Below are 25,333 nucleotides of genomic sequence, written 5' to 3'. Positions count from 1 at the left end.
CGACGGAATTGTCCGTAGAGCTCAGAGACAGGATTGTGTCGAGGCACAGATCTGGGGAAGGGTACCAAAACATTTATGCAGCACTGAAGGTCCTCAATAACACGGTGGCCTTCATCATTCTTAAATGGAGGAGGTTTGGAACCACCAAGGCTCTTCCTAGAGCTGGCCGCTCCAAGACAAAAAGTTAGCAATCGGGGTAAAGGGCCTTGGTCAGGGAGGTGACCAAGAACCTGATGGCCACTCTGACAGAGCTCTAGAATTCCTCTGTGGAGATGGGGGAACCTTCCAGAAGGACAACCATCACTGCAGCACTCCACCAATCAGGCCTTTATGGTAAAGTGGCCAGACAGAAGCCACTTTTCAGTAAAAGGCACATGACAGCCCCCTTAGAGAGTTTGCCAAAAGGCATCTAAAGGAGTCTTAGACCATGAGAAAAAAGATTCTCTGGTCTGATGGATTGAACTCTTTGGCCTGAATGCCAAGCGTCACGTCTGGAGGAAAACTGGCACCATTCCTACGGTGAAGCACGTGGTGGCAGCATCATGCTGTGGGGATGTTTTTCAGCGGCAGGGACCTGGAGACTAGTCAGGATCGAGGCAAAGATGAACGGAGCAAACTACAGAGAGATCCTTGATGAAAACCTGCTCCAGAGTGCACAGGACCTCAGACTTGGTCGAAGGTTCACCTTCCAACAGGACAACGACCTTAAGCACACAGGCAAGACAACACAGGAGTGGCTTCGGGACAAGTCTCTGAATGTCCTTGAGTTGCCCAGCCAGAGTCTAGACATGAACCTGATCAATCATCTATGGAGAGAACTGAAAATAGCTGTGCAGCAACGCTCCCCATCCAACCTGACAGAGCTTGAGAGGATCTGCAGAGAAAAATGGGAGAAACTCTGCAAATACATGTGTGCCCAGCTTGTAGCGTCATACCCAAGAAGACTCGAGCCTAATCACTGCCAAAGGTGCTTCAACAAAGTACTGACTAGAGGGTCTGAATTCTTATGCAAATGTCATATTTCCACTTTTTATTTTTAATACATTTCCAAAAATGTAAAAGCTTTTGCTTTGTCATTATGGGGTATTTTGTGTAGATTGAAGAGGGGGAAAAAAACTATTTAATCAACTTTAGAATAAGACTGTAACCTATCAAAATGTGAAAAAAGTCATGACTACATGACCCATATATTTAGCCAGGTGTGTCTGGGGCTGATGTGGCCATCTATTGTAGTTCATGAACAGGTCTTGACAAGAGATTTGATATGTCGTGCGTTTACCAGAGACAAAGTTTAGAACATGTTAGAATATAGGCCATGGACTAGATAGTGTATTTTTACCTGTAGGTTTTCCTTATTGAAGGCTACTAATTTCAACACTAGACAACCTTAAAAAAAAAATCACACAATTAGCACATGGCCTCATCTGAATACTTAAAGAGATGGGTGGGGCTAAGGCTTAAGAGGGTGTGAACGATGCTGAATGAGCTCATCTACAAGGTGGAATAACAAGTTTATCACATTTAAAATATGTATAAATTAACCATGTTTCCCCAAACTGCAGTGTACGACATACTATTTTGAAGCGCTGAGTCTGTATTTTTCTAAAATGTACGAAAAAGCCAATCTTGGAAATGGTACATAAGACTCAATTGGTAAATGTAGTCACATATACTGCTCAAAAAAATAAAGGGAACACTTAAACAACACATCCTAGAACTGAAAGAAAGAAAAAATCTTATTAAATACTTTTTTCTTTACATAGTTGAATGTGCTGATAACAAAATCACACAAAAATAATCAATGGAAATCCAATTTATCAACCCATGGAGGTCTGGATTTGGAGTCACACTCAAAATTAAAGTGGAAAACCACACTACAGGCTGATCCAACTTTGATGTAATGTCCTTAAAACAAGTCAAAATGAGGCTCAGTAGTGTGTGTGGCCTCCACGTGCCTGTATGACCTCCCTACAACGCCTGGGCATGCTCCTGATGAGGTGGCAGATGGTCTCCTGAGGGATCTCCTCCCAGACCTGGACTAAAGTATCCGCATGTCATGAACAGTCTGTGGTGCAACGTGGCGTTGGTGGATGGAGCGAGACATGATGTCCCAGATGTGCTCAATTGGATTCAGGTCTGGGGAACGGGCGGGCCAGTCCATGGCATCAATGCCTTCCTCTTGGAGGAACTGCTGACACACTCCAGCCACATGAGGTCTAGCATTGTCTTGCATTAGGAGGAACCCAGGGCCAACCGCACCAGCATATGGTCTCACAAGGGGTCTGAGGATCTCATCTCGGTACCTAATGGCAGTCAGGCTACCTCTGGCGAGCACATGGAGGGCTGTGCGGCCCCCCAAAGAAATGCCACCCCACACCATGACTGACCCACCGCCAAACCGGTCATGCTGGAGGATGTTGCAGGCAGCAGAATGTTCTCCACGGCGTCTTCAGACTCTGTCACGTCTGTCACGTGCTCAGTGTGAACCTGCTTTCATCTGTGAAGAGCACAGGGCGCCAGTGGCGAATTTGCCAATCTTGGTGTTCTCTGGCAAATGCCAAACGTCCTGCACGGTGTTGGGCTGTAAGCACAACCCCCACCTGTGGACGTTGGGCCCTCATACCACCCTCATGGAGTCTGTTTCTGACCATTTGAGCAGACACATGCACATTTGTGGCCTGCTGGAGGTCATTTTGCAGGGCTCTGGCAGGGCTTCTCCTGCTCCTCCTTGCACAAAGGCGGAGGTAGCGGTCCTGCTGCTGGGTTGTTGCCCTCCTACGGCCTCCTCCATGTCTCCTGATGTACTGGCCTGTCTCCTGGTAGCGCCTCCATGCTCTGGACACTACGCTGACAGACACAGCAAACCTTCTTGCCACAGCTCGCATTGATGTGCCATCCTGGATGAGCTGCACTACCTGAGCCACTTGTGTGGGTTGTAGACTCCGTCTCATGCTACCATTAGAGTGAAAGCACCGCCAGCATTCAAAAGTGACCAAAACATCAGCCAGGAAGCATAGGAACTGATAAGTGGTCTGTGGTCCCCACCTGCAGAACCACTCCTTTTTTGGGGGTGTCTTGCTAATTGCCTATAATTTCCACCTGTTGTCTATTCCATTTGCACAACAGCATGTGAAATTTATTGTCAATCAGTGTTGCTTCCTAAGTGGACAGTTTGATTTCACAGAAGTGTGATTGACTTGGAGTTACATTGTGTTGTTTAAGTGTTCCCTTTATTTTTTTGAGCAGTGTATATTAATCGACATGGCCAAGGCTTTCGACTCTGTCAATCACCACATTCTTATCGGCAGACTCAACAGCCTTGGTTTCTCAAATGACTGCCTCACCTGGTTCACCAACTACTTCTCAGACAGAGTTCAGTGTGTGAAATCGGAGGGCCTGTTGTCCGGACCTCTGGCAGTCTCTATGGGGGTGCCACAGGGTTCAATTCTCGGGCCGACTCTTTTCTCTGTATATATCAACGATGTCGCTCTTGCTGCTGGTGATTCTCTGGTCCACCTCTATGCAGACGACACCATTCTGTTTACATCTGCCCCTTCTTTGGACACTGTGTTAACTAATCTCCAGACGAGCTTTAATGCCATACAACACTCCTTCCGTGGCCTCCAACTGCTCTTAAACGCAAGCAAAACCAAATGCATGCTCTTCAACCGATCGCTGCCCGCACCCGCCCGCCCGTCTAGCATCACTACTCTGGATGGTTCTGACTTAGAATATGTGGACAACTATCAATACCTAGGTGTCTGGTTAGACTGTAAACTCTCCTTCCAGACTCACATTAAGCATCTCCAATCCAAAATTAAATCTAGAATCGGCTTCCTATTTCGTAACAAAGCATCCTTCACTCATGCTGACAAACACACACTCGTAAAACTGACTATCCTACCGATCCTTGACTTCAGTGATGTCATTTACAAAATAGCCTCCAACAGTCTACTCAGAAAATTGGATGTAGTCTATCACAGTGCCATCCGTTTTGTCACCAAAGCCCCATATACCTCCCACCACTGCGACCTGTATGCTCTCGTTGGCTGGCCCTCACTTCATATTCGTCGCCAAACCCACACGCATCCACACGTAGCACGCACTCCAGCAGGTATATTTCACTGGTCACCCTCAAAGCCAACTCCTCCTTTGGCTGCCTTCCTTCCAGTTCTCTGCTGCCAATGACTGGAACGAATTGCAAAAATAAATAAATAAAATTACAACAACAACAAAAAAAATCACTGAAGCTGGAGACTTATATCTCCCTCACTAACTTTAAGCATCAGCTGTCAGAGCAACTTGCTGATCATTGCACCTGTACACAGCCCATCTGTAAATAGCCCACCCAACTACCTCATCCCCGTATTGTTATTTTTTTGCTCCTTTGCACCCCAGTATCTCTACTTGCATTCTTCTTCTGCACATCTATCACTCGTGTTTAATTGCTAAATTGTAATTATTTCGCCACTATGGCCTATTTATTGCCTTACCTCCCTAATCTTCCTACATTTGCACACACTGTATATATACACTTTTCTATTGTGTTGTTGATTGTACGTTTGTTTATCCCATGTGTAACTCTGTTGTGTCGCACTGCTTTGCTCTATCTTGGCCAGGTCGCAGTTGTAAATGAGAACTTGTTCTCAACTGGCCTACCTGGTTAAATAAAGGTGAAATCATTTTTTATTTTATTTTTTAAAACAGGGTAAAGGAGAGGGCACTGAGTTCATGTTTCTGTGTGTGTGTGTGTGTGTGTGTGTGTGTGTCACCTGCTCCTCTGTGATGAGCTCCTGGTCAGAGTGTGTCGGGGGTCTGTACAGGGCGGCTCTGACACACCATGGATACCTCCTTCATTCTGCTCCAGCAGCACACCAACATCATCTGAGCTGTCACCCTGTAGCCCTCGCAACTACCACCTACAACTCACACTAAACACCATCTCATTGTCAAATCCATAGGCATACAACTCACTATTTACAAAAAGCCTTCTAGAATGTGTCATGCCAAACAAATTGTTTTTTTCACTGTGCTTGTAAACATTGCCGCACGAGAGCGATGCGCGCCATGTTGGTGGTGAACCAGTATCTCTACGTTAAACCTCTCCATCGTCCAGAAAACTCCCATTCACCAGCTCTGTAAGCGTCATGTCAAAATAAGTTTGTTGATCACCAAATATGGTGTTTTGCTGAGCAACCATCTTAATTTGCTACTGTTACAGCCTGTATGTACTTCCAAAAAAAGGTCTAAATACAAATTTACAAGAAACCGAAAAAAATGCATATTTGACTGCATTTCACACTACTTTTGAATTATAATTAAAATGTAAGGCTCATATGAATGTCCTGCTTGACAAAATGTTTGTGTCATCATCGCAAATCAACTACATTATACTTAAAAACGTCTTCAACTAGTAAAATTGCTCTTTGGCTAGCTTTTGCTACAGCCTTTGTCAATGACTGGTACCATTCCAGCTAACAATTGCTGCTTCCAAAATAGGTATTTTGCAAAGATGACAAACAAATACAATCTTAGCAACTGGTCAAGCAATAACCAAAACAACATTGTAAGCATGTAAGAACCCCAAAAAGTGTTTTTGTTTAGAAGTAATAATTACGTAAATGGGGGCAGATTGGATGGCTGTCTTTCTGCATCCGTACTGATAAACTGTCAATATGGACTGTGTCGTGTAGTATCCACTCTAGTGCATAACACTTCAATATCATCAGTAGGCGGTGGTGAAACACTGACCGCATCAGGACATAACTGGTACTGCAGCTATAAAGCTGGCTACAGTACCGGTTCTGTCCTGATGGGGTCAGTGTTTCACCACTCGTCTACTGTTTCTGAGGTGTCAGGTTTAGGGAAAGTGGATACCTGGTCAGTTGCACAACTGAATGCATTCAACCGAAATTTGTCTTCCACATTTATCCCAAACCCTCTGAATCAGAGAGGTGCAGGGTAAGGCCTTAATCGACATCCATGTCATCGGCACCCAGGGAGCAGTTGTTGTTGTGGGTTGACTGCCTTGCTCAAGGGCAGAAGGGCAGAATCCCTGCCGGCTCAGGGATTCGAACCCCTGGCCCAACTCTCTCAACCTCTAGGCTACCTGCCGCCTCCTAACACAGCAGAAGTACAAGATTATGATATCATATATACTAGTTCAGTGAGTCAGTGAGGGGAGATGTGTTGACATGTGCTGTCATGCTGTGGTTTGTCTGTGGGAGCTGCAGGTCCGTTCTCCTGTCCAGACTGATGTGTGTCCAGCTTCCTGGTGCTGGTTTAAAAGTTGTTGGTGTCGTCAGGCTGGATCTCCTGCAGGATCCTCTGCAGACCAGCGGATGTCTCTGAGAAGACCCTTATGTAGGGCCAGGAGTTTTTCCTTACTAAGAAAAACTCTGGGCACTAGTTATGAGGCATCCTCACTCTAGTCTAGACCAATCAGAGGTGCTGACCTGAGTCAGTATCCATGGGGATGAGGCCTTCAGTGGAGGAGCTCTGGACAACAAATGACACTATGTCAGACATCCTATAGGACACTGTGATGAGCTCTGACAGCGCACTACTCCACTGGCCTTTCAGAGTTAAACACCTGGACACACAGAATGAACAATACACACCAAAGACTGGCATGAATGTGCATGTGTGTACTCAACTCACCTGGTGTTGAGCTGCAGTAAGGCAGCGGTGATACAGTCAGCTCAGCCGTAGGGAGGTGAGGAGGCTGCCACCAGCAGGGGAGACGACTCTGCCTTCACCTCCTCAGCCTTCAGACAACAAGAACTACACATCTGGACCTCGATTTGTGCACGGGGGCATTATCATGCTGAAACAGGAAAGGACCTTCCCCAAACTGTTGCCACAAAGTTGGAAGCACAGAATCGTCTAGAATGTCATTGTACGCTGTAGCGTTAAGATTTCCCTTCACTGGAACCAAGGTGCCTAGCCCGAACCATGAAAAACATCCCCAGACAATTATTCCTCCTCCACCAATTTTTTAAGTTGGCACTATGCTTTCGGGCAGGTAGCGTTCTCCTGGCATCCGCCAAACCCAGATATGTCTTACAGATGGTGAAGCAGGATTCATCACTCCAGAGAACGCGTTTCCACTGCACCAGAGTCCAATGGCGGCTAGCTTTACACCACTCCAGTCGACACTTGGCATTGCGCATGGTAGTCCCATTCTGTGAGCTTGTGTGGCCTACCACTTCGCAGCGGAGCCATTGTTGCTCCTAGATGTTTCCACTTCACAATAGCAGCACTTAACAGTTGACCGGGGTAGCAGGGCAGAAATTTGACGAACTGACTTGTTGGAAAGGTGGCATCCTATGACGGTGCTATGTTGAAAGTCACTGAGCTCTTCAGTAAGGCCATTCTTCTGCCAATGTTTGTCTATGGCGATTACATGGCTGTGTGCTCGATAATATACACCTGTCAGCAACGGTGTGGTTGAAATAGCCGAATCCACTCATTTGAAGTGGTGTCCACATACTTTTGTATACAGTGCATTTGGAAAATATTCAGACCACTTCCCCTTTTCCACATTTAGCTACATTACAGCTTTATTCTAAAATGGATTAAATAAAAAAATGTCATCAATCTACACACAATACCCCATAATGACAAAGCCATTTTTTTTCTCACATTTATAAAAAATAAGAAACAGAAATGTACTTAAGTATTCAGACCCTTTGCTACTCGAAATTGAGCTCAGGTGCCTCCTGTTTCCATTGATCATCTTTTAGATGTTTCTACAACTTGGAGTCCACCTGTGGTAAATTCATTTAATTGGACATGATTTGGAAAGGCAAACACCTGTCTATATAAGGTCCCACAGTTAACAGTGCATGTCAGAGCAAAAACAAAAAAATAAGGTCAAAGGACTTGTCCGTAGAGCTCAGAGACAGGATTGTGTTGAGGCACAGATCTGGGAAAGGTACCAAAACATTTGCCACATTGAAGGTCCCCAAGGACACAGTGGCCACCATCATTCTTAAATGGAAGAAGTTTGGAACAACCAAGGCTCTTCCTAGAGCTGTCTCCCGGCCAAACTGAGCAATCAGGTGAGAGGGGACTTGGTCAGGGAGGTGACCAAGAACCTGATGGTCACTCTGACAGAACTCCAGAGTGCCTCTGTTGACATGGGAGAACCTTCCAAAAGGACAACCATCTCTGCAGCACTCCACCAATCAGGCCTTTATGGTAGAGTGGCCAGACGGAAGTCACTCCTCAGTAAAAGGCACATGACAGCCCGCTTGGAATTTGCCAAAAGGCACCTAAAGGGCTCTCAGACCATGAGAAACAAGATTCTCCAGTTCAGCATAGCCAGGGCCCCGTGACACAGGTAGAGAAACAAACCCGTGGGACGGCCACTGTCATATAGCCCCGTACAGCTTTGTCTCAGCCACACGGGGGCGCACTCACCAACCTGTTCTGAACCTTGCAGGAGACCTGCCGCCTGGATAGGCAGATGGGCAGACAAAAACATACAGAAAGAGAGAGAGACAAAAAGTTCGCGAAATCAACATCATGGCCATTACTATCAATGAACAACGAAAATGAATCCAATCAAAATGAGTCATTCAGTGTACTTGTGAGTGTATGGGGTGTAGTCACTCACCCCTGTGGCCACTATCTCCACTCCCCATGACACACCTGGCCAACCATGCTCTGGACCGACTGCACAAATTCTATAGAGAAAAAGAGAGTGGCGGGGAGCCTACTCATTACTTAAAAGCTGAGTGCTCACACTTTATGAGCTAATGTTGAGTAACCTGGAGTGTATTCATTCAGACCAAACCATAGCAAACCGTGGCAAACAGTTGCAAAAGTTTTGCAACGGAAACCGTTTACTCCCAACGGAAATCATTTTACAATGAAAACGAGAGTTTCTATTGGACAAATTCAGGTCCCTCCCCGTTTCTGTTGGTTTCCTAGTGAACACACCCCTGGTGTAGCATACACGGTCCTCACCATCTGTGAGGATATGTGTGTAGCAGTCCAGTAGGCCACTAAGGGTCAGCTGCAGGGTGCAGTAAAGATGGGTAGCCTGTAGGGTGGCGCTGATGGGCTCCTGGGACCTCTGCACTACCAGCATGGAGGCCTTGGCCGCAGCTAGACACGAGCTAGGCCTGTAGCACATGGCTTCCTGCTAGCTAGACCACTAAGACAGCAGGGGGCGACATACACACACCGGTCAGTCAGTGGCCACGCAGCACACGTTTTTCCATCCTGAGACTTTGGTCCGGTGCCCTTTACACATTTAATTTAACTACCCAACTAATTAAGTCCTGGATTAGTTGAATCATGGGTGTTACTACCGAGCTGGAACAAAGGAATGCCGTCCTGTGGGTGCAGAGGACCAAGGTTTAAGAGCATAGGCTGTCTTAACTTTTCAGTTGGAGATATTCACTTAATAAGGCCTTCTGGAGGAACTGTAACACTGGAGAGAAGAACAGAGGTAGAGGCATATTATCTAAAGACATCAATGAACTCCGGGCAAAACGTTTCTGTGTTTGAGCTCATCGTCCTGAGCAGGTCTGATAATAACCTGAAGGAAAACAAAGCACTCACCTTCTGTTAGCAGACTGTGTACACCTGTGACCTGAAAAGCAATAGAGCATTCGGTATATAATGAACTGTGGATGAAGTGTATCTTCTAAAATATTATACCAAAACACAAGAGACAGCCTAAGTGAGGAGATTCCATACGTACCGGGAGGGAAGCCGCCTAGGCAAGATGTGATGGAGTCTATCAGGTATGGGTATGCGGTGTGGTCTGAGCCGAGAGTGGACAGACAGACAGGCACCCGGACAGCCAACCAACAGTCTGCTCCTGCAGCCAGTCTGGTACAGAGCTCAGGGCACTGCAGATTGCAGAGAGAACATGTAGATTAACCTGTTAGGGCTAGGGGGCAGTATTGACACGGCTGGATAAAAAACGTACCCGATTTAATCTGGTTCCTACTCCTGCCCAGTAACTAGAATATGCATATAATTATTGGCTTTGGATAGAAAACACCCTAAAGTTTCTAAAACTGTTTGAATGGTGTCTGTGAGTATAACAGAACTCATATGGCAGGCCAAAACCTGAGAAGATTCCATGCAGGAAGTGGCCTGTCTGACAATTTCTTCCCCTTCTTGATTATCTCTATCCATTACACAGGATCTCTGCTGTTACGTGACACTTCCTACGGCTCCCATGGGCTCTCAGAAGGCGGCAAAAAGCTGAATCGTGGCTTTGCAGGCTCTGGCTGAAAAAAAGTAGCGCGTTTGGGTAGTGGCTGGTTACAGTACTGTGAGACTCAGGCGCGTGCCCGCGTCGACCGAATGCTTTGTTTTCTTTCCTCTGTTTACCTAAACGCAGATTCCCGGTCGGAATATTATCGCTTTTTTATGAGAAAAATTGCATAAAAATGGATTTTAAACAGCGGTTGACATGCTTTGAAGTACGGTAATGGAATATTTAGAATTTTTTTGTCACGAATTGCGCCATGCTCGTGACCCTTATTTACACTTCGGATAGTGTCTTGAACGCACAAACAAAACGCCGCTATTTGGATATAACGATGGATTATTTTGGACCAAACCAACATTTGTTATTGAAGTAGCAGTACTGGGAGTGCATTCTGACGAAGAACATCAAAGGTAATCAAACTTTTCTAATAGTAAATCGGAGTTTGGTCAGGGCTAAACTTGGTGGGTGTCTAAATGGCTAGCCGTGATGGCTGGGCTATCTACTCAGAATATTGCAAAATGTGCTTTCACCGAAAAGCTATTTTAAAATCGGACACCTCGATTGCACAAAGGAGTTCTGTATCTATAATTCTTAAAATAATTGTTATGTTTTTTGTGAACGTTTATCGTGAGTAATTTAGCAAATTCACCGGAAGTGTTCGGTGGGAATGCTAGTTCTGAACGTCACATGCTAATGTAAAAAGCTGGTTTTTGATATAAATTATAACTTGATTGAACAAAACATGCATGTATTGTATAACATAATGTCCTAGGCGTGTCATCTGATGAAGATCAAAGGTTAGTGCTGCATTTAGCTGTGGTTTTGTTTTTTGTGACATTATATGCTAGCTTGAAAAATGGGTGTCTGATTATTTCTGGCTGGGTACTCTGCTGACATAATCTAATGTTTTGCTTTCGCTGTAAAGCCTTTTTGAAATCGGACAGTGTGGTTAGATAAAGGAGAGTCTTGTCTTTAAAATGCTGTAAAATAGTCATATGTTTGAAAAATTTAAGTTTTTGTATTTTTGAGGAATTTGTAATTCGCGCCACGCCTATCATTGGATATTGGAGCAGGTGTTCCGCTAGCGGAACGTCTAGATTTAAGAGAGTAGCAATTCTATAACATGTTCGCTAATCTACTGGAAAGACAGAGCTGTGGTCACAATCCCTGGTCCTGGATGTGCAGGCTTTGGTTCCACTTCCAACCCAGCCGTAACACCTGTTCAACTCATCAAGGTGTTGATCAGCAGTTGAGTAGTTGAATCAGGTGTGGTTGTGCTGGGCTGGAACAAAAGCCTGCACACCCTATGAGCCAGGGCAAGAGACCGAGGGAGAGGAGGAGGTGGTGAGATGTACCTGGCCCTACGGAGGGGGTTCTTGGCCTGCAGGGAGGTGTAGATGAGGGCCAGCATGTGCAGACAGTCCTGGAGGAGAGACCCATGGGAAGTTTCCACCTCACTCAGCTGCTCCACCTGAGACCCTGCCTGGAGAGACACAGACATAATTAGACCAGCCAGGAGAACATAAGCTGTACCTGCACTGCAACATATGGCTTACAATATCTCTACGCCGGGACAAAAAAAACAGCAATACTGTCATCCAATTACCTCCTCCACACACGTTCTAATTTATAATCAACCTCACACATTTGCTAGGGTTGGGCGTTAACCTGTTGGGGGTAGGGGGCAGTATTTACACGGCCGGATAAAAAACGTACCCAATTTAATCTGGTTATTACTACTGCCCAGAAACTAGAATATGCATATAATTATTGGCTTTGGATAGAAAACACCCTAAAGTTTCTAAAACTGTTTGAATGGTGTCTGTGAGTATAACAGAACTCATATGGCAGGCAAAAACCTGAGAAGATTCTGTACAGGAAGTGCCCTCTCTGACCATTCCTTGAGCTTCTTGACTCTGTTTATTGAAGACTGAGGATCTTTGCTGTAACGTGACACTTCCTACGGCTCCCATAGGCTCTCAGAAGGCGGGAAAAAGCTGACTGGCTGAAAAACATTAGCGCTTTTGGCAAGTGCTCTATCAGAGGACAATGGGCTGAGGCGCGTGCACGAGTCGACCCCATGTTTTATTTTCTTTCGTCTTTGAACCTAAACACGCTTTCCCGGTCGGAATATTATAGTTTTTTTACGAGAATAATGGCATAAAAATTGATTTTAAACAGAGGTTGACATGCTTCGAAGTACGGTAATGGAATATTTAGACATTTTTTGTCACGAAATGCGTTGTGCGCGTCACCCTTCTTTACCATTCGGATATTGTCTTGAACGCACGAACAAAACAGAGGATATTTGGATATAACTATGGATTATTTTGAACCAAACATACATTTGTTATTGAAGTAGAAGTCCTGGGAGTGCATTCTGACGAAGACAGCAAAGGTAATAACATTTTTCTTATAGTAAATCTGATTTTGGTGAGTGCTAAACTTGCTGGGTGTCTAAATAGCTAGCCCTGTGATGCCGGGCTATCTACTGAGAATATTGCAAAATGTGCTTTCACCGAAAAGCTATTTTAAAATCGGACATAGCGAGTGCATAGAGGAGTTCTGTATCTATAATTCTTAAAATAATTGTTATGCTTTTTGTGAACGTTTATCGTGAGTAATTTAGTAAATTCACCGGAAGTTTGCGGGGGGTATGCTAGTTCTGAACGTCACATGCTAATGTAAAAAGCTGGTTTTTGATATAAATATGAACTTGATTGAACAAAACATGCATGTATTGTATAACATAATGTCCTAGGGTTATCATCTGATGAAGATCATCAAAGGTTAGTGCTGCATTTAGCTGTGGTTTGGGTTTATGTGACATTATATGCTAGCTTGAAAAATGGGTGTCTGATTATTTCTGGCTGGGTACTCTGCTGACATAATCTAATGTTTTGCTTTCATTGTAAAGCCTTTTTGAAATCGGACAGTGTGGTTAGATTAACGAGAGTCTTGTCTTTAAAATGGTGTAAAATAGTAATATGTTTGAGAAATTGAAGTAATAGCATTTCTAAGGTATTTGAATAACGCACCACGGGATTCAACTGGCTGTTGAGTAGGTGGGACGATTTCGTCCCGCCGACCCTAGAGAGGTTAAATCATGGTGACAAACAAGAAAACTGTAAAAGTGGAGGCTGTGGTCTTGAGGTAAGCAGATGGAATTGGTGTTAGCGCCTGATTATTTTGCCTAAACACCAGACTGTTACCATGGCTACCAGTCTGATAGAAGTCACTGTAAAGAAGATGCAATAGTCTCTACAAGCCAGAATGTTGAATAAATAGATTTGAGTTTACTCTACCGGTTGTACATGCTGTTGGTCCTTTTGGCAGTAGGAGGTGGATATCGGGTATACACAGGAAAGTGTTGTTTACCCAACTTTTTGCGGCGCCGGTAGTTTCTGTCACTTGTATTTTCAATCTCTTGACTCATTGCACGTGATGCACAATATGTAAACAATAAGAAGCCCGTTTCTTCTCAATCAGCTGGAAGATTTTGCCATTTGGTCTGTGATTCGGTACAGACCAGCGTACATAAAGTCGGGTTAATTACACTACTCTGGATATTTAAGCAACATTTAGGGGGTTCGGTTGAGCTCGACTGCAGGATTGCGTGCCGCGCCACAGCTTATAACTAACTATATGTTAGACCGCTGTGGCACTCACTAGTTAAGGCACTGCATCAGTGCTAGAGGCGTCACTACAGACCCTGGTTAGATCACGGGCTGTACCACAATTGGCCGTGATCAGGAGTCCCATAGGGTGGAGCACAATGGCCCAGCGTCGTCGGTTTGACATTTCTTTATTTTACCTTTTATTTAACTAGGCAAGTCAGTTAAGAACACATTCTTATTTACAATGACGGCCTACCCTGGCCAAGCCCTAACTCAGACAACGCTGGGCAAATTCTGCGCCATCCTATGGGACTCACCTGATCAAGGTTCTTGGTTACAGCAGATACAATGAATCCCTTCCTGAATCAAGATCCATGCTGCCTAAATTAGATTTGTCTGTTTTAACATTTGGAAATACCGTATACCCCGTATGGTACTGGAATGATGGTATGAAAATCTGGTTAAACCTTTGACAACAACCAGGGTTTAGCGTGAGATATCAAGCTACAGAAGTTATACTGTTGGGAGCACAGTTGAGTAGTTGAATCAGGTGTGGTGGTGTTGGGCTGGAACAAAAGCCTGCACACCCTGGCTAAAGCGCTCCTGGAACAGGATTTGTGACTGGGGGTGTTGTGGTTGACCATATTACCGCCGGCGGTCGAGTCATGAAGGCAGTCAATTTCCACGTGACCGTTTAGTCACGGTAATTAGGCTTCTCCAAGCTCTGATGCTCCTGCTGGTCATTAGTAGCCTACCAAACTTGCTAACTGCCTGGTACTCAGCACTCGAATGTCACTTATGACCGACATTGCAAATGTAAATGTAAAATCTAATAAAACACTTAATGAGAACCCATGAGCTCATGTTGTACAACATTTCTACAGGCTATGCAATTGCGTGAGAAATCAGTGTGATGGCCTCTTAAGAAGAAGATCCCATCAGCTTTCTATAGGCTAGGCCTACTATATTTATTTCTCAACTTTCCTAATATTAAGCACATTGCTTCTCTTTACAACAGTAGTATGGCCTACATGGCTGGCATGAAAATTAACCACGGGAAAAGAGTCCTCCATTCGCTATTTATGTCACACCCTAATCTGTTTCACCTGTCTTTTGCTTGTCTCCACCCCCCTCCAGGTGTCGCCCATCTTCCCCAGTGTATTTATACCTGTGTTCTCTGTCTGTTGCCAGTTTGTTTTGTACATTTCAAGCCTAACAGTGGTTTTCCTGTGCGCCTGTCTTGCTCTAGTTCCTGCTCTCTAGTTTTCCAGGTTTTGACCATTCTGCCTGCCCTGACCATGCCTGCCGTTCTGTACCTTTCGGACTCTGCTCTGGAATATTGACCTCTGCCTGCCCTTGACCTGTCGTTTGCCTGCCCCCGTTTTTGAGCTTTGACAATTTAAGTGCATAGATGACATGTATTTTTCCCCCCTCTTTCGAGACAGGTGCATGATAACGGTCCATTCTAAATCAAAACAAATTTCACTCATATTATTTAGTATATCTAAAGACAAGATTAAATCAAGAATTGACTGATAGGTGACAATATTAGCTAATGGAACATTCGCGCTTATAGCCTACTGCCATGTGCGCATTGCCGCGCTTATAATGTGAAGAAATGGCCTAAATGATTATCAACATTTTACGCTAAATGTTCTGATCAGTTTTTTTTATGTATTCATTTGGGATCGACCGCATCCGACAACTGTCCCAGACTATGTTTGGAATATTTATTTTTCGCACAGAATAGGTATTTTGTACTATGGGGATAGTAGATTGATATAGGCTTGTGTTTTTGCTGTTCATTAGGCTTTCTCATCTTGTTGGCTGACAAAAAGTAAATATGGACAATTCTTCCAATATCTTCAATATATATGGAATTGGATAAGGACGTGCACAGTTGCGTCCCCGCTGTGTCTGTTTTCACTTGTAGCCTGTGAGAAAGACCCGATCACATGATGGAGAGCCATTTGAGTGAGAGGTGCTTCAGAGCACGCAGCACTCAGGGAGAAGGGAATTATAATTACTATATTTAGCCCAAGGGCACAACAGCCACTGGCCGCAAATGGCCTGGATTTTTTTAGGGTGCAACTCGGCCACGCAAAGGGGATGCCGCTGGGAAATTTGAGGCATTATCAAGTGCATGTCAAATTGTGAATGAGAGACTGATGAAGTGTGTACAGCCTGAAGAGAAAAAAAAGCAGAGCTCGCGACTTTTTTCAAATCAGAGTCGCATCATGCAATCTTCCAATGTATGAACAATCAAAACATACAGTGCATTTGGAAAGTATTCAGACCCCTTGACTTTTTACACATTTTCTTACATTACAACCTCATTTTAAAATGTGTTAAATTGTTTTGTTTTTTTTCTTCTCATCAATCTACACACAATACCCCTTAAAACTTCTCTAGGGTAGGGGGCAGTATTTTCACGGCCGGATGAAAAACGTACCCAAATTAAACAGCCTCCTACTCAGACTCAGAAGGTAGGATATGCATATTATTAGTAGATTTGGATAGAAAACACTCTGAAGTTTCTAAAACTGTTTGAATGATGTCTGTGAGTATAACAGAACTTATATGGCAGGCAAAAACCTGAGACAAATACAACTAGGAAATGGACATCTGATGCCCGTAGTCTTTTCAAGTCCTTGCCTTTCTAACACACAGTGACTTAGGGTTCATTTTACACTTCCTAAGGCTTCCACTAGATGTCAACAGTCTTTAGAAAGTTGTTTGAGGCTTCTATGGTGAACAGAGAGCCAACAAGAGGACATGGAAGTAGGTGACTCAGAAAATGACATGGGTTTCTGACGCTCGTTCATGTGAGAAGGTAGCTGTGTTCCAAAACGTTTTTCAAGAGATTGCAATCGTCCGGTTGGAATATTATTGAAGTTCTAAGATAAAAAGGCTCTAAAGATTGATGCTATACAACGTTTGACATGTTTGAATGAACGTAAATATAACTTATTTTTACTTTTCGTCGTGACATTTTCCACGCGCTTCCTACACTTGGAGTAGCTTACTGAACGCGTAAACAACAAGGGGCTATTTCGACATAAATTATGGACTTTATCGAACAAAACAACATTTATTGTGGACCTGGGATTCCTGGAAGTGCCTTCTGATGAAGATTATTAAAGGTAAGTGAATATTTCTAATGCTATTTAGGATTTTAGATGACTCCAAAATGGCGGGTATCTGTATCGCCTGATGTTTTTTTCTGAGCGCAGTACTCAGATAATTGCAAAGTGTGCTTTCCCCGTAAAGTTATTTTGAAATCTGTCAAAGCGGTTGCATTCAGGAGATGTTAATCTATAATTCTTTGAATAACAGTTTAATATTTTATCAACGTTTATAATGAGTATTTTTGTAAATTGATGTGCCCTTTCAGCGGAAGGTTTGGGGGAAATACATTTTCTGAACGTCACGCGCCAATGTAAAATGTGGTTTTTGGATATAAATATGAACTTGATAGAACAAAAAATGCATGTATTGTCTAACAATGTCATAGGAGTGTCATCTGATGAAGATTGTCAAAGGTTAGTGCATCATTTTAGCTGGTTTTCTGCTTTTGGTGACGCCTGTCCTTGCATTGAAAATGGCTGTGTGTAATTTTTTGTCTACGTACTCTCCTAACATAATCTAACTTTATGCTTTCGCCGTAAAGTCTTTTTGAAAATCGGACAACGTGGTTGGATTCAGGAGAGGTTTATCTTTCAAATGGTGTAAAATAGTCGTATGTTTGAGAACTTTGAATTATGACATGTTGTGGTTTTTGAATTTGGCGCTCTGATTTTTCACTGGCTGTTGAATCGTGTGTCCCGTGGGTGGGACGATAGTGTCCCACCTGCCCGAGAGAGGTTAATGACAAAGCAAAAACAAGATTTCAGAAGTTTTTGGTAATTTACACAAAAAATATATACATTTACATAATTATTCAGACTCTTAGTACTTTGTTGAAGCACCTTTGGCAGCGATTACTGCATCGAATCTTCTTGGGTACGACGCTACAAGCTTGGCACAACTGTATTTGGGGAGTTTCTCACATTATTCTCTGCAGATCTTCTCAAGATCTGTCAGGTTGGATGGGGAGCACTGCTGCACAGCTATTGTCAGGTCTCTCCAGAGATGTTTGATCGGGTTCAAGGCCGGGCTCTGGCTGGGCCACTCAAGGACATTTGTCCCGAAGCCACACCTGCGTTGTCTTGGCTGTGTGCTTAGCGGTCGTTGACCTGTTGGAAGGTGAACCTTAGGACCTCATACTGGGGCTGAGCGCTCTGGAGCAGTGTCTTATATCGGCTGAAAGCTTAAATTCTTGTTAACCTCTTGGCGTTCCCCTAGGATAGGGGGCGCTAAAGCGATTTTTGAAAAAAAATCGTGCCCATTTTAAACAGCCTCCTACTCAAACTCAGAAGCTAGGATATGCATATAATTAATACTTGTGGATAGAAAACACCCTAAAGTTTCTAAAACTGTTTGAATGGTGTCTGTGAGTATAACAGAACTCATATGGCAGTCAAAACCCCGAGACAGATGGAAACAGGAAGTGGAATTCTGAATTGCGAACTCAACTTCTTCACGTTGCCTATTAATCACACCGTGAGCTATGGTTCATTGAACACTTCCTATTGCTTCCACTAGATGTCCCCAGTCTTCACAAATTGGTTTGAGCCTTCTACTGTTAAAATTGAATGAATGAGACGCTGTGGAACATGGTCACACGGAGAGGGCCATCACCATTATGACGCCGGCGCCCCTGGTTACCCTCCCCTTTCGAAACGTTTTGAAACACAATGCAATCGTCCCCCTCGAATCTTATTGGCTCTCTTGTTGAAACAGGCCCTGAAGATTTATGTTATACAATGTTTGACATGTTTGAACGAACCTAAATGGGGAAAAAATGCTTTTTGTCGAAATGGCTGTCCCGTGGCCGACGGAGGATTTGAATCAGCCTTCAGACGCGCTAACAAGAACAAGCTAATGGAACATAATGGATGAACTTTTTCGAACGAAAATACATTTGTTGTGGACCTGGGATTCCTGGAAGTGCTTTCTGATGAAGACAACCAAAGGTAAGGGATTATTGACAATAGTATACAAGACTAGATGTGATATGCGATTGTTCCAAGATGGCGCTGACATGTAACGTTAGCCTATTTTTCAGAGTATCGCATCCCCTTTCATCGCAAAGTATGATTACCCAGTAAAGTTAATTTTAAATCTGGTATTACAGGTGCTTTCAAGAGATATTCATCTATAAATCTTAGAATGACAATATTACATTTTGAAAATGTTTTCGAATAGTAATTTAGTAAATTGTAGCTCTGTTTCATCGGATGCATTTGAGGGAAAATAGTTAGTCAACGTTACGCACCGATGTAAAATGCTGTTTTTATATATAAATATGAACTTTATCGAACAAAAGAATGCATGTATTGTGTAACATGATGTCCTAGATGTGTCATCTGATGAAGATTGTCAAAGGTAAGTGCTGCATTTAGATGTTTTTTGGTTATTTGTGATGCATGTGGTTGGTCGGAAAATGGCTATGTGGCTACTTTTACGATATACTCCTCTAACATAATCTAATGTTTTGCTTTTGCTGTAAAGCCTTTTTTAAATCGGACAACGTGGTTCGATTCAGGAGAGGTGCATCTATAAAACGATATAATTTGAAAAAAAAAAAAAAAAATTATTACATTTTGTTATGCTAATGGCGATATGATTTTTCGCTGGATGTCCGTCCTGCATACGGGACGGAGGCCGCACAGGGCTTAATCTAACAGCACTGCCCGATTTACAGTAGCTATTACAGCGAAAACATGCCTTGCGATTATTTGAGGATGGCGCCCCACATCAAAATATTTTTCCACCGGCACAGGGTTCATACATTCACATATAAAGACTAAATATTTCTTACTTTTTGAAAATCTTCCTCTGATTTGTCATCCAAAGGGTCCCAGCTATAATATGTAGAGTGGTTTTGTTAGATAAAATCCTTCTTTAAATCCCAAAAAGTCTGTTTAGTTGGCACCATCGATTTGAGTAATCCATTCATTCAACTTGCAGAGAAAGGAATCTGAAAATCTACCCCTAAACTGTTTCAACAAGTCAAAATACGTTTTTATTTACTCCTCAGACAGCCTAAAATGTAATCAAACTATAATATTTATTTCGGAAAGAAGTATGTTCAATAGGAAACGAAATTTAGCAGGTGCGCAACTTCCTCATGGTGCACAAAGACACAGATTTCCAAGACTGTGTCCTTGTACAAAAACTGTTACTTCTTATTCATTTTTGAAGTTACAAGCCTGAAACCTTGAACATAGACTGCTGATACCCTGTGGAAGCCATAGGGAGCTATTGTACAATATGAGCCTTCACTTGCATTTCTAAGAGGGTGGTCTCTCAAAAAGAAAAGTTCTGGTTGATTTTTCTTTGGATTTTCTCCTACCATATCTAGTGTGTTATATTCTCCTACATTATTTTAACATTTCTACAAACTTCAAAGTGTTTTCTTTCAAATGGTACCAAGTATATGCATATCCTGGTTTCAGGGCCTGAGCTACAGGCAGTTTACTTTGGGCACGTCATTCAGGCGGAAATGGAGAAAAAAAAAAGGGGCCCAGACAAGAAGTTCACATCAATTTGCAGCAGAGTAGTCAACCCTATGGCAAAAATTGATGTCCTGAAGGATGCCATTGATGGACATCTCAGTCCATCACCATACCTTGGGTACCTTTTCCAGAGCACGGTGTACCAACTCAGTCTTGCGCCAGAGGACGAAAAGGTCATTCGGAGACAGTGCATCAACTACATTGTTGCTTTAAGAACGGAGCTGTAAGCAAAGCTCCCAAACAACCTAGAAGCCTTGCGAAACATGGCCTTGTTCAGTGTTAAGGAAACGCTAAAGCACAATAAAGGCACCACTGAAATTATTAAAGGAGCTGAGCTACCGGGGTACCAGCCCCAAACAATTGATCAAATTGTTTCCCAATGGAGAAAAATCCATCTGTTTAGGTGGGACTCAACTGAAAATACAATCGAGTTTTGGAGTGAAGTGAATAACTACACGGACTCTTCCGGATCAAATCCATTTGAAGAACTGTGCAAAGCTGCACTCGCTGCCGCACAAATGAGGAGGTTGAACGGCTGTTCAGCCAAATGAGTGTGGTCAAGTCAAAGTTAAGAAATAGAATGTCACTGCACACTCAACTCCATACTCCTGGTGCGGTAAGGACTGAAGCTGGCTGGTGATACCTGTTACCAGCATAAACTACCAAGTGAAGTTCTGCAGCAGTTTGGCACCACAGCAGCATACAGCTTTAAGGCCACTCCATCCTCTTCTGCTGGTTCCAGCTCCGTGACAATGCAGTTGGACAGAGAAGATGTAGAGGATTTCCTTGCCAATCTATGATTCATCATATTAACAGTACGTATGCAAGTAGTGGACTTTCTGGAACTGGCGGAGACACACAGTTGATGGTAGCAGTCTGCACTGCCGTGTGAGTGAGAACAGTGGCAATATCTGGAGGAAACCATTGAGCACCTTGCCAGCCAAGCAGCACAACAAGCTGGAGAGAGATGCCTAGCACACACATCATTATTTGAGTTAAGTTGCTTGTTCAATAAGATAGCATATATATTGTACCTATAATTGTTGATCAGTTAGGTAGCATGTTAACTACCAATACACTGCTTAAAACTATAATTGTTCAGAATGTGTAGGTTTACTAGTTAAAAATAAAATAAATAAAAATGTCATTGTTCAATAATTGAATGTGTTTTGTTGAAAAATAAAAATATCCGAACATATAAAATATGTTGTGTTTATATTACTTTTACAAATAAAATATGTGATAATAAACAAACAAATCTAAACTAACAAATGTCAAATAATATTTTCCGCCGAGATGGCCAGTGAATTTGAGTAACGATATTGTGTATGCTACGTAATGATGCAGTTTTACGTTATTACGCAATGACGTCATCCCGTAATGACATCACAACGTCATTTAGCAACAAATCGATCTGCCTAGAGCAACTTCCCCTGAACATTAGTTGGCAACACTGGTCTGATAGCCTTGTCTTTTGGGTTGAGACATACTCGAAGCTTGCCTGTGCGTGGTTTGTCCACCACCGCTAACGCGTTTACCCAATCTGTCGTTCTGTAACCTTGGTGACTATGTCAGATTGCTCCATGCTCTCCAACTCTTTCTTCAGGCAGGCACGGAGCGCAAGGGGAAACTTTCTCAGTGGGTAGACCGCAGGGGTTGTGTCTGGGCCAAAGTGAATGTGGTACATTCTCCTGGGAATAGTCCTATTCCTGTAAAAACAAACTCCTCCAGTACATTTTCTGTCTCTACTGGTGCTGTCACTGATAAAACTAGCTTGATGAGGTCTATGTCTAAAACATGCTGTAAGACCTAGCACTGCAGGTGCTCGAGTGTCAACAATGTAAAAGTCCAACATCATGTCACTTTCCTTGTATTTGCATATAAATGTGCCGTTTACTGGGAGCTGCTCACCACCATAACCAGTCAGTCTGCGCATGGTGGGCTGTTGCTCGCACTCAGATGTCAAACTGCGGTACTTATTCAGAGGAATAATGTTTACTTGTGCACCAGGGTCTAGTTTAAACTTTAGCTCTGTGCCTTGTGTTCCTATCTCAATGTCAGCAAAGGCTTGTTATGTCTCTGATATTTGATTTCTCTGTGTCACTGAATCAATAAACAGTTCATGAGCATTTTACTCTTTGATTGACATTTCATCTTCACTCACTGCGTGTACTGTTTTTTTCCATGGTAAGCTCTGCACACTCGTGCAAAGTTATTCCATTTTCCACATTTAGACAGTTGGGCAATTTCCCTGTTCGCCATGCACTTTGTATCCACAATATCCACATGTTTTGGAGTTAAGTCTCTCTCCGTTCTGAAGCGCGCTCCCTGGGCACCGGAGGTGTGCTTTGATGTCTGCGCTCAGTGCTTGTTCACGTGATGCCGCCCGAAATGGTTTTCATCTGAACCTGTTCTAGCTCATGAGATCTGGCTATGTCAATATCATTGTCCAGCGTTAGCTCAGAACCAACATTCAAAAAAAGTTTCTCACTCGCGGTGAGTGTATTCCAAATACAATACGGTCCCTGACCATCTATCTCATCGTTGTTTGCATAATCACAATATTTCACAAACAGACGCAGCTCAGTCACGAACGATTCGCTAGCTCCCTGTACTTTCTCATGGAATTTGTAACTTAGCGATAATCATATTGGTCTTCGGCACAACATGTGCTTCAAAACGATCGTAGTATGTTTTCAGTACCTTTGATTCAGCCTCGGTAAGTGTCCATGGGTTGTACGTCTCTCCCTTTTTCACCGATCCAGAGGAGCAGGTAGCTGCACCTTTCCTTTTTCTCTTTCTTGCAGAGGACCCGCGAACATCAGCTCCACATGCTGTTTGTACTTAACGCCATGCATTGGATAAGTTTGTAGACCCTCAGTCCATTCGAGGTGAAGGAACTCCAGCAAAATCCATATTTTAGTCCTTTTACTCTGACACCATGTCTTGCTTTGAACAAAATAATAAAATGCAGTAAGACAGGATATTTCTTCACGTAGTTCTTTATTAGCTAGCTATAATTGGCATGTTCACGTGTCTCATTCCGTGATCCCCTGACCATGACCTCACCACCTGGGTGGTCTTAACCAATCATGGCGTAATATGATACAGCGGTAAAATGCATAAACTTACAATTCAGTATGTTCCAGACAAACTAAACACATTCGTTGCCCTTTTTGAGGATAATACAGTGCCACCGATGCGGCCCGGTAACAAGGATTGCGTCCACCCTCCTCTTCTCAGTGGCTGACGTGAGTAAGACATTTAACCCTTGCAAGGTTGCTGGCCCAGACGGCATCCCTAGCTGCTTCCTTAGACCAGCTGGCTGGTGTGTTTACAGAGATTTTCAATCGCTCCCTATCCCAGTCTGCTGTCCCCACATGATTCAAGATGGCCACCATTGCTCCTGTACCCAAGAAGGCAAAGATAACTGAACTAAATGACTATTGCCCCGTAGCACTCACTTCTGTCATCAGAGAGACTTGTCAAGGATCATATCGCCTCCACCTTACCTGCCACCCTAGACCCACTTCAGTTTGCATCCTGCCCCAACAGGTCCACAGATGATGCAATCGGCATCACACTGCCCTATCCCATCTGGACAAGAGGAATACCTATGTAAGAATGCTGTTCATTAATTACAGCTCAGAATTCAACAGTACCCTCCAAGCTCATCATTCAGCTGGAGGCCCTGGGTCTCAACCCCGCCCTGTGCAATTGGGTCCTGGACTTTCTGACGGGCTGCCCCCAGGTAGTGAAGGTAGGAAACAACATTTCTACTTCGTTGACCCTCAACACTGGGGCCCCACAAGGTTGCGTACTCAGCCTCCTGTACTCCCTGTTCACCCATGACTATGTGGCCATGCACGCCATGAACTCAATCATCAAGTTTGCAGACGACACAACAGTAGTTGGCTTGATTACCAACAACGACGAGACAGCCTACAGGGAGGAGGTGAGGGCACTCGTAGTGTGGTGTTAGGAAAACAACCTCTCGCTCAACGTCAACAAAACAAAGGAGATGATCGTGGACTTCAGGAAACAGCAGAGGGAGCGCCCTATCCACATCGAAGGGACAGTACTGGAGAAGGTGGAAAGTTTTAAGTTCCTTGGCATACACATCACAGACAAACTGAAATGGTCCACCCACACAGACAGCGTGGTGAAAAAGGCACAACAGCGCCTCTTCAACCTCAGGAGGATGAAGAAATTTGGCTTGTCACCTAAAACCCTGACAAACTTTTACAGATGCACAATTGAGAGCATCCTGTCAGGCTGTATCACTGCCTGGTACGGCAACTGCACCGCCCTCAACCGCAAGGCTCTCCAGAAGGTGGTGCGGTCTGCACAATGAATCACCAGAGGCAAACTACCTGCCCTCCATGACACCTACAGTACCCGATGTCACAGGAAGGCCAAAAAGATCCTCAAGGACAACAACCACCCGAGCCACTGCCTGTTCACCCCGCTACCATCCAGAAGGTGAGGTCAGTACAGGTGCATCAAAGCTGGGACTGAGAGACTGAAAAACAGCCTCTATCTCAAAGCCATCACTTGCTAAACAGCAATCACTAACTCAGAGAGGCTGCTGCCTACATAATGCCACTTTAATAATGTTTACATATCTTACATTACTCATCTCATATGTATATACTGTATTTTATACCATCTATTGCATCTTGCCAATGCCGCTCGGCCATCGCTCATCCATATATTTAGATGTACATATTCTTATTCAATCCATTTAGATTTGAATGTATTAGGTTGTTGTTGGGGAATTGTTAGATTACTTGTTAGATATTACTGCACTGTCGGAACTAGAAGCGCAAGCATTTCACTACATTCGCATTAACATCTGC

The 25,333-nt window shown here is 43.6% G+C and overlaps 1 protein-coding gene across 1 annotated transcript; it reads right to left on the bottom strand.

The window, feature by feature from the left end:
• Positions 1-8,261: 8,261 nt before the first annotated feature.
• Positions 8,262-24,324, bottom strand: LOC106604177 (THADA armadillo repeat containing). The gene is made up of 7 exons (XM_045695744.1): positions 24,255-24,324; positions 23,178-23,317; positions 11,593-11,720; positions 9,761-9,866; positions 8,901-9,151; positions 8,621-8,690; positions 8,262-8,458 (listed from the first exon to the last, which is right to left on the bottom strand). The coding sequence occupies exons 1-7, from the start codon at positions 24,322-24,324 to the stop codon at positions 8,288-8,290; spliced, it is 936 nt and encodes a 311-aa protein (XP_045551700.1). The 3' UTR covers positions 8,262-8,287.
• Between the last annotated feature and the right edge of the window lie 1,009 nt (positions 24,325-25,333).

This window comes from Salmo salar, chromosome ssa01 (genome assembly GCF_905237065.1).
Source record: "Salmo salar chromosome ssa01, Ssal_v3.1, whole genome shotgun sequence".
NCBI classification, from domain to species: Eukaryota; Metazoa; Chordata; class Actinopteri; order Salmoniformes; family Salmonidae; genus Salmo; species Salmo salar.
This window is presented reverse-complemented; position numbering and strand designations above follow the sequence as displayed.